Source organism: Myotis lucifugus, unplaced genomic scaffold, assembly GCF_000147115.1.
Source record: "Myotis lucifugus unplaced genomic scaffold, Myoluc2.0 scaffold_742, whole genome shotgun sequence".
Taxonomy (NCBI): Eukaryota; Metazoa; Chordata; class Mammalia; order Chiroptera; family Vespertilionidae; genus Myotis; species Myotis lucifugus.
In genome coordinates, this window is record NW_005871790.1 from 159,068 (window position 1) to 172,266 (window position 13,199).

A 13,199-nucleotide genomic window follows, 5' to 3' on the forward strand; every position below is an offset into this window, starting at 1 on the left:
CGGTCGAACGACCCTTTCACAGGGGTCGCCTAAGAACATCCTGCATATCAGATATTTACATTATGATTCATAACAGTAGCAACATTACAGTTAAGAAGTAGCAACGAAAATAATTTTATGGTTGGGTCATAACATGAAGAACTGTATTTAAAGGGCCAGAAGGTTGAGAACCACTGTTCTAGAACCTGTCCTTAAAATGCAGGTTTCCATAATTAACAAACAGCTGACGGTGATGTCCCTACTTCTCTGCAGTAAGGTGGAGGAGATCTTTCTTTCCCACAGCTAGTTTGAAGGAACTATCTGATACGTTGCTACGACAAGGGCTTTTACAAGAGTATCAGTCTCGTTTCGGTGTGAATCTAAGTATGTGTGGATGGTCATAACTGTCAGCAATTTGTGTTTTACTCTGATTTTATATATCTGGTTTTAGAAATATATATAATTTTTAAAAATATTTCAACGGTTTTAGAAATGATCATGTTCTAAAAAAGGAAAGGAAACTTCTGAGCATAATTTTGATTGACTGTGTGACTTGATTGCTTAGTGCAGTGATGGTGAACCTTTTGAGCTTGGCGTGTCAGCATTTTAAAAAACCCTAACTTAACTCTGGTGCCGTGTCACATATAGGAATTTTTTGATATTTGCAACCATAGTAAAACAAAGATGTATATTTTGATATTTATTTTATATATTTAAATGCCAAAAGAAAAATCAACCAAAAAAATGAGTTCGCGTGTCACTGGCTTAGTGCCTTGCAGTGAGACTGCACTGACCTCTCTACACCCCTGGATTGTAGGAGCTGTAGTGACTTTTCTCTGTCGAGTCGCTCTCCTCTTCTCTCACACGCGTAAAGGAAATAAAGGTTCCTAACTCTGCTAAATGTATTAGTGAACAAACAAACTGGAATTCTCCATTTTATTTAAAGTGACAGAGTCCATGCTGATTATGAATCACAGTGCTGGGAAACTGCTGTCACTCTGATGTCCCACTCACGCACCACAGACTCTCCCAGATCACAATGTGTCAAAGGGCATGTCAGTGTGCTGGTCGGAGACATCATTAAAATAGTTCAATGAAATCCATAAGGAAAGTACTAAATTAGCCACATGGTCAAGCTTCTCAAATGGGTTGAACAATTCCATTAACCTATCCTTAAATGAAAGATATTAAGAATCATAAAAATCGCCAACAAGAACCAAATGTAAGGAAAGGTGGAGAGAAACTGAGTGAAAGTTTCACACGAGTAGCTGTTCCTGAGTCATTTACAGTTGAGGTCAGCGTGCTTCTGTTACTCGTCACTTAAAAGTGAACTGTCTTACTCTTTCATTAGAGAATAAAAATTGCAAAAAAGTATTTAAAACTTTTTTCACAAACACAGGTATCTCATTAACCTATGCTTTATTTTAAGTAAATTCACTATTCATTATTTCACATTATAAAAAATAACCACACACGCATATGCATTCACAAATTAGATCATCTTTATCATACATCAATATATTTTAAAAAACAAAGATTTTCTAATATCAGTATAGTTATATGCTGATTGCATTTTGTAATAGAGAAGCTGACAATAGCTTCATACAGTATATCTCAAGATCTGACATTTTAAAATTAATAATCGTACATGTTCTACAGGCAAACTGTGATGGAAATATTAGCATTAGTATAAATAAAGGCTGTTGACATAGCATAAGCATGATAGCTCAGAGTAACAGCTGATTCAAACTAGATTCATCATTTTTAATTAAGGACAAATACAATCTAAAATGTAAACAAAGTATAAAATAAAATTTTCTAGGAAATCATGAATCTATTATTTTTAAGGTAATTGTGGCTAAAAGTTATCAGAAATCTTTGTGGAATTTTCATTGCCAAATTTAAGTTTCAGAATATCCGGGTACACCATATTGTCACCACAATCAGACTGGTAACATTGTGGACTGCTGTTTGTACCCTTTTCAGTGTGGTTGTTGGGCTTGGAGATTCGTGAGAAACAATGTCTTTCTTATTTACTCCCAGGCCCCCCTCCAAGTGATTCTCTAGCAGGGCATTTGCAATTGATGTGGGCTTTCATATAGTTTTTAAATGCTAAAGCTCTAGAACAAGTAGACAGATGGTTTCCTGCACAAATAACTTCAGCCGTGTCTCTCTGCAGCAGTTGTTAAAGCACATACTAAAGTTGTTTTTCATTACACTTCACTGTAACATTGGAATTCTGCAACCACATTATTATTTAAGAAATATATATATTATGCCTCCTACAGAATCTAATTTCAAATATGGGGCTTTTAGCAACATCAGCTGCCCTAATGTATCTCTTTTCCATTAATTAAAAAAAAAAAAAAAAGGAGCCCCAGCCATTGCTTTAGCTTTTGTCCATCAATCACATTATCTCCAGGTGTCTTTGTTTTGCCTCCTTCATCAAGCAGATGATTTAAGGATTGGATTTTCTGGATTTTCTTTGTCAAAAAGGATGAGAAAAAGAGAGGGGGGAGGAAAAGAAAGAGGAAGGGAAGAAAGGATGGATGGAAGGAGAGGTGAGGGAGGAAGAAAGGAAAGGGAAAGATAGAAGAAAGGAGAAAACAAAACATGAAAAAATTTATCCATATAATGCTTTAAAAGTAAATAAATATAGATAGAATCTACTATGAGAATTCTGAGTTAGTGAAAAATAAATTGCATATTAACTATTACTTGGAATTACCTTTAATTACCAAATCCTGTATGCCCCTAAAATAGCATTCAATTCAATTCATACAACTTTCCTTACTTTTTTTTCGTATAACCATAACAGAAATTCAGCTTAAATACTAGTATATCAATTATCTGGCTTTAAAAGATTTAAGATACAATGCATTCCCATACATCCTTTAAGACATCTATATTCCTACCTACCAGACTGTGTGTCATCTGTGTGATACTAAAAAGTTGGAGAAGGTATTGTATAGAATTTTGTTGAGCAGGAAAAACAGATATTAATATATTATGAAATTATTTCCTAGGCTTATTTTAAGTATAAAGGATATGTTTCATTGGGATATAGCATGGTGCGGAACTATAGGTAATACTTCACAGAAGCATAAGGAAACATAACCACATGGACCCTGTTCCGGCTATGGGCAGTGTGCATTCGTGAGAAAGTCCAAATGAGAAGCACATTAGCTGGAGGTACGGTTATGGACTCGTAGATCCAGTCACACGTTAAAAAAGCAGCTGTGATACCAATATTCCTCCTCCTTCAGAACATTCAGAGCAGGAGAAACAAACATGTGATTTGTTAGCAGAGTGTTTCTAGATTCATTTTTTAAACAATTACATATCTAATTGATTATATAATTAATGTAATTATACTTTATATATTGAGCAGGAGAAAATTCAGTCTATGAATAGGAAAAACATGCTCAACAATGAAAGAACAGATAAAAAAAGTAATCTGAAATAAAGGAGAGTTGATATGAAGTTTCAATGGTCTTTATTTTTTAAAAATGCCTGTGGCATTTAGAAAAATAAGTTGAGAAGAGAATGAATTATATGCTGATGTAATTGTGTTCTTCACTAGAAGAATTCTGGGCAATCTTTGAGAGGAGGAAGGTCAAGAGTGATCGAGAGGACAGACCACAGGAGGCCAGAAAAGGAAGGCACCGTGGCAGGTAAACCAGAGGCAACCCTGTCGTTTTACCGACGAGACATGAGGCCCAGAGCACTGAGCGGAACGTCCACAGCTGCTTAGCTGCCCTGGAGCGGGCACAGGCTCCAGCTCCGTGCTCTCCGCAGACATGACCCTCTTCTGGCTCAGTCCTCATGAATTTTAAATGGATCGACCACAGTATAATCATTAGAGCAACTGTTCCAAAGAGCATTCTCTGTAAATAAAACTATCCTCTATATTAACATTACTAATTTGTAATCTCAATATCATTTTTTTCTGTTTCCTATTACTTTTTTCTATGATACATGATCCTACTCTTTCCTTGAGCTCCTTTCCATAAGTTTGAATGAATCTTACATACATCTATATTTATATATACCGGTGGGCAATTAAAAATTTAGAGTAAGTTACAATATAGTTCAGTTCCTAAAAGCATGGAGTTCCCAATAAAAGATGGATGTCAGAAACTTTATTAGAATATTCATGAATTCAGTGACATATGTCTAAAAGGACATCTGGATGCTGTTTAAATTCTGATTTAATCAGAAGATTCGGGCGTCCTGTAGGAAAGAGTAAACCTGTGAGTAGAGTTGGGGCAGCCTGGACGAATCACATCCACGTGACATGACCTGTCTGTCATCAGGATGGTTCTTATGGGGCAACCCTCTTCCACGTTTAAACCAACAGAAACAAAGGCTTCAGTGATTCACACAGACATAAAAGTAACAGCACATAAAAGTAACCCTGGGGAAAGGAGGAGGCAGGCCTTTCTAACCTCAATGTAAGGACAAGTACAGTGGGCAGGACTCTCCCACATGCTGACCCACACTCTGGACTCCATGCTGCAGGCAGATTGCTTAAGGAGCAGCCGGGCCCATCTTTCTGAGCTCTGGGCCATGAAACACTGTCCGCTTACACTAGCCATTCAAAGGGATGCAATTACACCAGTGTCTTCTTGAATAAAGTCCCTGAAGGCAAACATTTCACAGAAAATTTTTAAAATCTCAGATATTAGTGGGAGCCATTTAAAGTCTCTTGTTGATTTCCTTACGTTGCCGTGTCTTTGCCATAGACAGATCATTTTATATAAAGTATCAACATAACAGAGGCACGTGTGCTAAGAATCCCTTTTAATTTAGAACATTTCCTTGTTACAGTTTCTGTTCTTTGGAAATTAGTGGGAAGGAAAGTGCACTGAGAAAAAGAGGAGGATGACACACTTAGCAGTACTTCGCTGATTACTTACAAGGTGGCCTTACGTGGTGGCGGATCTTTACCTCCACTGCTCTTTGGATCAACTGAGTTACCTGTCCCACGGGAGGTGCTGGGGAGGGGAGTGTTAGGAGAAAAGGACGGCGGAAGACTACTGGCATTACGAGTCCGGAATGAGTCATCTGAAAGGAACACACGCATAGTCAGACATATTCCATTTACTAAGATGGGAACCTAGGAGAAGCAAGCTTACTGGTAGCGGACATTTTTTCTTTTAAAATCAATTTATTAGAGTACAGTTTATATATAATAAACTGCATCACTACCAAATGTTTCTTCCTGCCCCCTGTAATCGCTCCCTCTGTTCCCCACTCCCTCTGCCTCCTGTCATTAGGGATTTGTTTGCATTTTCTGAATTTTATATAAATGGAATCAGATAATATGTATCCTTTTTGTGTCTGGCTCCTCTCATTCAGCATAATTATGTTGAGGTTCATCCATCTTGTTATGTATATCGATTCTTCATTCCTTTTTATAGCTGACTGGTATTCCATTGTATGGATATGTCAAAATTTGTTTATCCATTCTCCTATTGCTAGACATTTGGATTTCCCCCAGTTTTTGACTATGATGAATAAAGCTGCTCTAAACAATCATGTACAAATCTGTGTGGAGATGTAGGTGTTGATTTCTCTTCAGTCAAAGCCTAGGAGTGGAATTGCTGGGTCACACAGGAAGGTGTTGTCCGAAGGAACTGCACCCTGTGGCGGCCCCAGCAGTGTCTGAGCGGGCTGGAGTGCTGCCCACGTCCCCGCGCACTCGACACTGTGAGCCCTTCGCTGAGAGGAGCTCACTGTGAGTAGTCTTAGTGGGACACAGCCACCCATTCATGTGCCATCTATGGCTACTTTTACCCACAAGGGCACTGTTGAGTCCTCGTGACAGAAACCAATTTGCCTCTTATGCCTAACTATTGACTCTCTGGCCTCCTAACAGAAAAAGTTTTCTGACCCCTGGTATAAAGTTTCAAAGATATACTATTGCAGATGTTTAGCTGTATATTATCTATAGGAAAGCCCTAGTGTTTTAACTAAGTTAATTACTGCAAAAAATTTTACTCTCTGCCTCCTGCGGGTCCTCAGACCGTGGCAAAACCTATCCTATCATTTTGTCCTGTTTCTCTTTTAAAAGAACTCTTAAGTCTTGATACAGTGAGAACAAAATAGTATAGTCAAGTATTTTCTCAAATGCTAGAAAAACATTCATAGGTATTTGATAAAGATACAAATTTAGAAAAAAACACTGTATCTAGAAATAAAAAAATTATCTAAGGAAAATCATATTTCATTGAATTTAGCAATGCTTTGAGGAGCTCAGATTTCTACTTACCAGTTAGTGAAATCATAGAAGTCTTTGCTAACCCTGAGACAGAAGGTGTATATGCTGCTGTAGAAGTTTTACTGGAAAAGAACATAATTACGTTTCAAATGCAAGAACATGTTTATTTCAATCCCATTCATCCAGCGTTTGGTCTTTTTAAATCTTTTTTTAAATGCTTCCCCCTATTTCCTATGAAACATGCTTGTTACTTCTATTTCTCATTTATTCTTTCTATTCCATGCCTCACAATAATTATGTGCCCTTGACCAGGAATTGAACCCTCAACCCTTCAGTGCGTAGACTGATGCTAACCACTGAACTAACTGGCCAGGGCAAGGCATTATATATTGTCATGGCTGTAGTCTTCCTAGAATACCAGTACATATTTTAATGCAAATTGGTAGACTACTATTTTTTTTAACAGTCTTTACAGGAGAAAAAAATTATTTACCTATAGAAAACTCAAAATTAGTGCTAATTTTTATAGTAATGTAAATATTTCACATATAATAAGATATGACTATAAAATAAAAATTCAAACATGAAGAACTGACAGATCATACCTAGCACACTTGTCTAAGTTGCCATATTTTGCATGAAAAGCTTGATTATTAATAGACTGGCTTCGAATCAATTTGGATTTCTTGATTTCTTTGCCTAGAGTAACAAGCAGGAGGAAAAAGTAATTGTTCACTTCACCTTTAGATGCTCCACGCCCGTTCCCTCTCCCACTCCCACCGTTTTCAGTAAACACAGATGGGCTAGCTTCCTTTCCTTAGTTTGAGCTATTGGGCTATCTTTATCCCAACTGTCCAATAAGCACTACCAAAACAAACACTAACAGGAAAACGGTGCTTTAGCACAATGTATCTCATCTAAGAGAGGACTTGCCCTGTAATTACTGTTTATAAAAGGAAACAGGAGGCATAAGAGGCTGTCTCTTACTTGTTGACGGGGCGCTGGGAGAGGGCCCAGGAACAGCAATGGGGATGCTCTTGGGCAGAGCTGTTGGTGTCTTGATGTCTCTGCCTAAAATAAACTCTGCTTTGAGTGCTGTCATGCCCTCTGGGTTCTTATTAATCTCCACAAACATACAGACAACACAGAAAAAATGAAACACTATCCCTTGCTAAGCAGCATTCTTTCCCACATAGTCTTACTCTGCATATTTACACATTTCGATCTTGGTTATTCAGTGATTAATTTCACATTCTTATTGCTGCTATCACTTTCCTTTGAAGGATCTGAAGCTCCACACTGATCCCCATCACTTATTCATTTATTCTTAACATCCATACAACATTAAGCAGCCAGTTTTTTAAAACTACTTTTAAAATTAAAAGCAATTTTCCATATAAAATTAGTCACTCAACATGGCCTTTCAGAATGCCAGGATGAAACATTAATCGTGTGATTTAGTGATGAAGACATAAGAAAACAACTTACGTTTCTTTTCAAAGGTTTTTTCATTCACGGGCCTTCCCTCTTGTTGCTTCTCTTTCTCTAATTGTTCCTATTATTAAAATAGTATCTGAGCATTAAAGGTAAGCATAGATTTAGAAAATGTTCTAATGAGAAATTACTCTAAGTTCCAGACATACAAATATTGTTTATAAAAATTCCTTTAAAAAGTAATTTTTTTCCCAAATTAGTGTCTCCAGTTTCTTTCAGATTTGTGTTTTGTGTGTTTTCTTACATCTCCAGAATTGTGCTTTTGGGGACTTGTTAAGCTAAAACAAGGAGTTTAGTAACATTATGGGAATGAGCCTTTATTTTCTAAGATGTATTTACTGATTCTCATTAGCAAAATATTTGTTACTATTAGTCATTTCCATTTCTGATTGGTAAATAGCAAAATAGTGCTTTTTGGTTTTTTTTCAAATATGTTTTTATTTATTTTAGAGAAAGGAGAAGGGAGAGTGATAGAGAGATAGAAACATCAATTGGCTGGCTGCCTCCTGCACACCCCAAGCCCGCAACTCAGGCATGTGCCCTGACCGGGAATCGAACCAGTGACTTTGTGGTTCATGGGCTGATGCTCAACCACTGAGCCACCCTGGCAGAGCAAAATGTTTTTCTTTAAAAAGACTGAGAAGAAAGGAAATGGTCTTTGGGACATGTTAAAAGATGTCTTATTGAAATATAATATACATAGATAAAGTACACAAATTATAAGAGTACAGCTCAATAAATTTTCCCAAAATGAACATACCTATATAGCCACACCAGCTCACAGATCAGGATATAAAACATTACCAAAACTCGAGTCCCTTATCCCAATAGAATAAGTAGGCAAGAAAATCAACAAGCATGTCAAGTTCTGAACAAACTATATATATAGAACACCACACTCAACAACTGGAGAACACACATTCTTTTCCTGTACACCTGTGAAATAATGAAAAAGGTAAGAAAAAAGACAAGATAAAAATGTCCACACAGCCCTGGCTGGTGTGGCTTAGTGTTTGGAAAGTCCACCACACACCGAAGGGTTGTGGGTTCAATTCCTGGTCAAGGGCACATACCTGGGTTGCAGGTTCAATACTCAGCCTCATTCAGGGCATGTGAGGGAGGCAACCAAGCAATGTGTCTTTCTCACATCATGTCTGTCTGTCTGTGTCTGTCTGTCTGTCTCTCTGTCTCTCTCTCTCTCTCTCCTCCATCCCTTTCTCGCCTCTCTCCCCTCCCTCCCTCCCTCCCTTCCACTGTTTAAAAATTAATGAGAAAAAAAAATCCACGGTTGAGGATTAACAACAACAAAAAAATCTCCATATAGAATTGGACTGCATGAAAAGAACCAAATGAAAATTCTAAAACTGAAAATAAAAAATATAAAACTGAAAAATAAAATATCATTAAGAGTTATCTGCCAACAGTAGTGTTATCTATGTTCTCTATCTTTTCCTCTATTATCTTGATCATAGTAATCATAGTTATCCTGAAGTCCTTGTCTGCTAACTCCAGTATCAGGATCATCTATGGGTCTTTTTCTATTGCCTGATTTTTCTCTTAGGCATAAATGATTCAGTCCTAAAAAATATTAGAGCTCTCTTAGTCTTAATCCTGAACTAGAAAGTGAAATTAAAATTTTTAATTCCATTTATAATGATACCAAAAACATAATATACTTAGAAATAATCTAACAAAAGACTTCCTTGAATGCTACACTTAACACTATGAGACAGGGGTCCTCAAACTTTTTAAACGGGGGCCAGTTCACTGTCCCTCAGACCGTTGGAGGGCCGGACTATAGTTTTAAAAAAAACTATGAACAAATTCCTATGCTCACTGCACATATCTTATTTTGAAGTAAAAAAACAAAACGGGAACAAATACAATATTTGTATTTGCATGTGGTCCGAGGGCCGTAGTTTGAGGACCCCTGCTATGAGAAAAAGTACAGGAGGCTAGGGATTGGGGGTGGCGGGGGGAGGGGGGGCGGGGAGGTCAATGGGGGAAAAGGCGACATTTATAATACTATATGTAATACTTTAAACAATAAAATAAAACTTAAAAAAAGTAAAGGAGGCTAAATAAATGGAGGGGTAGACATAGTACATGAATTAGGAAGACTCATGTTAAGATGGCAATTCTCCAAATTGATCTGTAGATCAATCCTAACACAATCCTCACAAAAATTCTAGCAGGCTTTTTATAGAAATGAACAAACTGATCCTAAACTTCATATCAAAATAAATTATGATGATGGAAAAAGCATGACCAAAAAAATCACATACATATTATTAAATTTATATAAATTCTCGTTGCAAACTAATTTGTAGTGACAGAAACTAGAGTAATGCTTTCTGAGGTCTGGAGTAAAAGATATGAATCATAAAGGGCCATGCAGAAACCTTTAAGGGAATGAAAATGTTTGGTGCTTTGATTGTGGTGATGGTTTCATAGATATGCCCATGTTAAAATTCCTCAAATCGTACACCTAAAATATATGCAGTTAATTGTATGTCAATAATACTTAAATAAAATAGTTTTTAAAGCCTTTCAAATATCATTTTCCTTATAGTTCATAAAATAACAGATATCAAAAGATCAGGACTCTTGCCCTGGCTGGTTGCTCAGTGGTTAGAGCGTCAGCCCACAGACCAAAGGGTTGTGGGTTCAACTTCCAGTCAAGGGCACATACCTCAGTTGTGGTTGCAGGTTCCCTGGCCCTGGTAGGGGCAAATGCCAGAGGCAACTAATCAATGTGTCTCTCTCATGTTGATGTTTCTCTCTTTCTCCCCTCCTCCCTTACTTCCACTCTCTCTCTCTAGTAATCAATGGAAAAAATATCCTCCAGTGAGGATAAAAAAAAAAAAAAAGATCAGGACTTTTTAGTGATTTAGGAAGAAAAAGAGTAGTGTAAAATTGAAAGAAATTATTTAATAGGTTTAATAACAAAGCATATTTAATATTGGTCAGAAAAAAATACGTGTGTGTGCATGTGAAAATAACATACCATTTCCAAAAGAAGCAGTTCCTCTCTTTCTTTCTCTTGATCCAACAAATCTTTCTCATAAAACTTGTTCTGAAACTAAGTTTAAGTTTAAAATGAAACTGTGGAACATTAATGATGAGTGTATGTCAACTTTTAAGAATAAAAGCAACAGAGTATACTTACAGCATCCATAGACATTTCCATTCTGTCCAACTCTAACACAGTCTGTAAAGAAAGTTTTTAAAATATTCAACAATAATAAAATCAACCATCATTTCACAAAAAGACTCTTTCCAGAGGGGGTTTCAAATAGGAGACTTCTACACTATGTATAAGGTTAAGTTAGAAACCTTTTAAAGTTCTTCCCAATTCTACATTGTATTTTTTATTTTTCATCAATCTCTATATTTTTAATGCCAGGCTCTATTTAAACTTCTAAAGTTTTTTACTTTAAGGAGAGCAAGTCTACGCCTGGCCGGTGTGGTTCAGTGGTTGAGTGCCGACCTATAAACCAGGAGGTCACAGTTCAATTCCTGGTCAGGGCAGATGCCAGGGTTTCAGGATCGATTCCCCAGTGTGGGGTGTGTAGGAGGCAGTCAATCAACGATTCTCTCTCATCATTGATGTTTCTATCTCTCCTTTTCCCTCTCCCTTCCTCTCTGAAATCAATAAAAATATTTTTTTGAAAAAATAAAAGAAGAGCAAGTCTAGAGGAATATTTTAAATACTAAACATATGCAATTTAACTAATTTCTAATAATTCTCAGTGCCACTCTTCTGAATTTTCAGAAATACAGTATAATTTCTGAACTTTATAAAAACCTTTTAGCTAAATATATATGAAGTAATCTATCCTTTGGCTTAAAATTCTTAATTCCTTTCCTTCCCACATAAACTTTTTATCAATATGACCCTCTAACCAATAGAAAAGACTTTATTCTGAAAGCATTCTCTCAATGGAATATTTGTCTTTCAGAATATATTAGTCTGACACCAATTGTTTCAATCTAACAATGATCCATCCACCCCACGGCTCTGTCTCTGACAGAGTAGAGTACTTCTCTCTAATGGCCAAAATAAAGTACATCTACACATTCATAAGCCAATGCTATTCGTTGCAAACATATATTTAAAATTTTATTTTTATGCTGAAATTTATAAAAATTTGGAAATTTATCCCATGAAATATCTTTTAAATAAAGTTATTTCCCATCTTAAAAAACTGACGAGAGTCAGCTATTCCATGTTTATCCGGAAGCTTTGTGTAGCTTCTCTCAAAGGTTCCCATACCAACACCTCAGTATGATAACATTGTACTACAGAATTTTGATGGGAAAGATTGACTTCATACTCAAAATAAGAGAAGTATTCCAGAATAATCCATTGATTTAATTATATCATTTCTGTACCTATTTATGGGGTTTACTTATATTATCTTAAGCTAACAGATTCTTTCAGAAAAGCAGCTAACCCTCTCATGTACTATTTTGGCATGTTAACTTCATTGCCTAAACTTCTGTAATTAAATAGCAAGGTCAGAAATATCTGATAGAAACAAGTGTAAGTGTGTGTGTGTTTAAATTTAGATGCATGTCCAGGTGCTGGCTATTTCTGGTTATTTCAGTTGATGAAGAGGAATTCACATCTCAGTAAAATAAAATTATACTAATTAATACTAAGTTATCAAGTCACTTTATTAAAAAGTTCCTCATGTGACACTGGAAATTATTTCTAGGGAAAAAAAATCACAAACAAAGAATTCTTCTTTTTCTCAAATCAATGCCATTATTTAAGATATTAATAAATTAATTTCTCTCACTACAAATAAATTCTCAAAAACTATGTGTCCTGAAGTTCACATTCAGATTCATAAAAGCAACCACTGTTTTCTTGTTGTTAATCCTCACCCGAGGCTATTTTTCCATTGATTTTTTAGAGCAAGAGGAAGGAAAGGGAGAGACAGAGAGAAACATTGATGCGACAGAGACACATGGATTGACCGAGGTATGTGCCCTTGACCAGAATTGAACCCATGACCCTTCAGTCCTGGGCCGAAGCTCTATCCAGAACCAAACCAGCTAGGGCAAAAAGCAATCACTTTAATTTGACTTAATCTTATAAAAACACTAGAGGCCTGGTACACGGATTCATGCACTGGTGGGGTCCCTTGGCCTGGCCTGTGGGGACTGGGCTGAAACCAGCTCTCCGACATCCCCCGAGAGGTCCCGGATTGTGATAGGGTGCAGGCCATGCCAAAGGACCCCACCGGTGCAAGACTGGGGCTGGGGAGGGACCACAGGAGGGCTCCAGGACATGTCCGGCCCATCTTGCCCAGTCCCGAATGGCCGGACCCCAGCAGCAAGCTAACCTACCGGCTGGAGCATCTGATGGTCAGTGTGTGTCATAGCGACTGGTTGAACGGTTGAGCAAAAGGTCAGACACTTAACATATTAGGCTTTTATTATATAGGATTAGCATTAGTTATATATCAAGAGTTATTGAAGACTAAAGTATGAT

General features: G+C 36.9%; 1 protein-coding gene across 2 annotated transcripts in view; it reads right to left on the reverse strand.

Annotated features, from left to right (window-relative positions):
* Window positions 1–1,380: 1,380 nt before the first annotated feature.
* Window positions 1,381–13,199, reverse strand: part of PPP4R4 (protein phosphatase 4 regulatory subunit 4) — an 89,429-nt gene continuing 77,610 nt past the window's right edge. For both annotated transcript variants that reach the window (XM_023746854.1, XM_023746853.1), the window contains 8 exons: window positions 10,866–10,907; window positions 10,704–10,778; window positions 7,691–7,757; window positions 7,190–7,273; window positions 6,808–6,901; window positions 6,254–6,324; window positions 4,899–5,046; window positions 1,381–2,462 (listed from right to left, as the gene is read on the reverse strand). In XM_023746854.1, coding sequence (XP_023602622.1) covers window positions 2,438–2,462; window positions 4,899–5,046; window positions 6,254–6,324; window positions 6,808–6,901; window positions 7,190–7,273; window positions 7,691–7,757; window positions 10,704–10,778; window positions 10,866–10,907 — 606 coding nt within the window. In that variant the 3' untranslated portion in view covers window positions 1,381–2,437. The remainder of the gene's footprint in view (window positions 2,463–4,898; window positions 5,047–6,253; window positions 6,325–6,807; window positions 6,902–7,189; window positions 7,274–7,690; window positions 7,758–10,703; window positions 10,779–10,865; window positions 10,908–13,199) is intronic.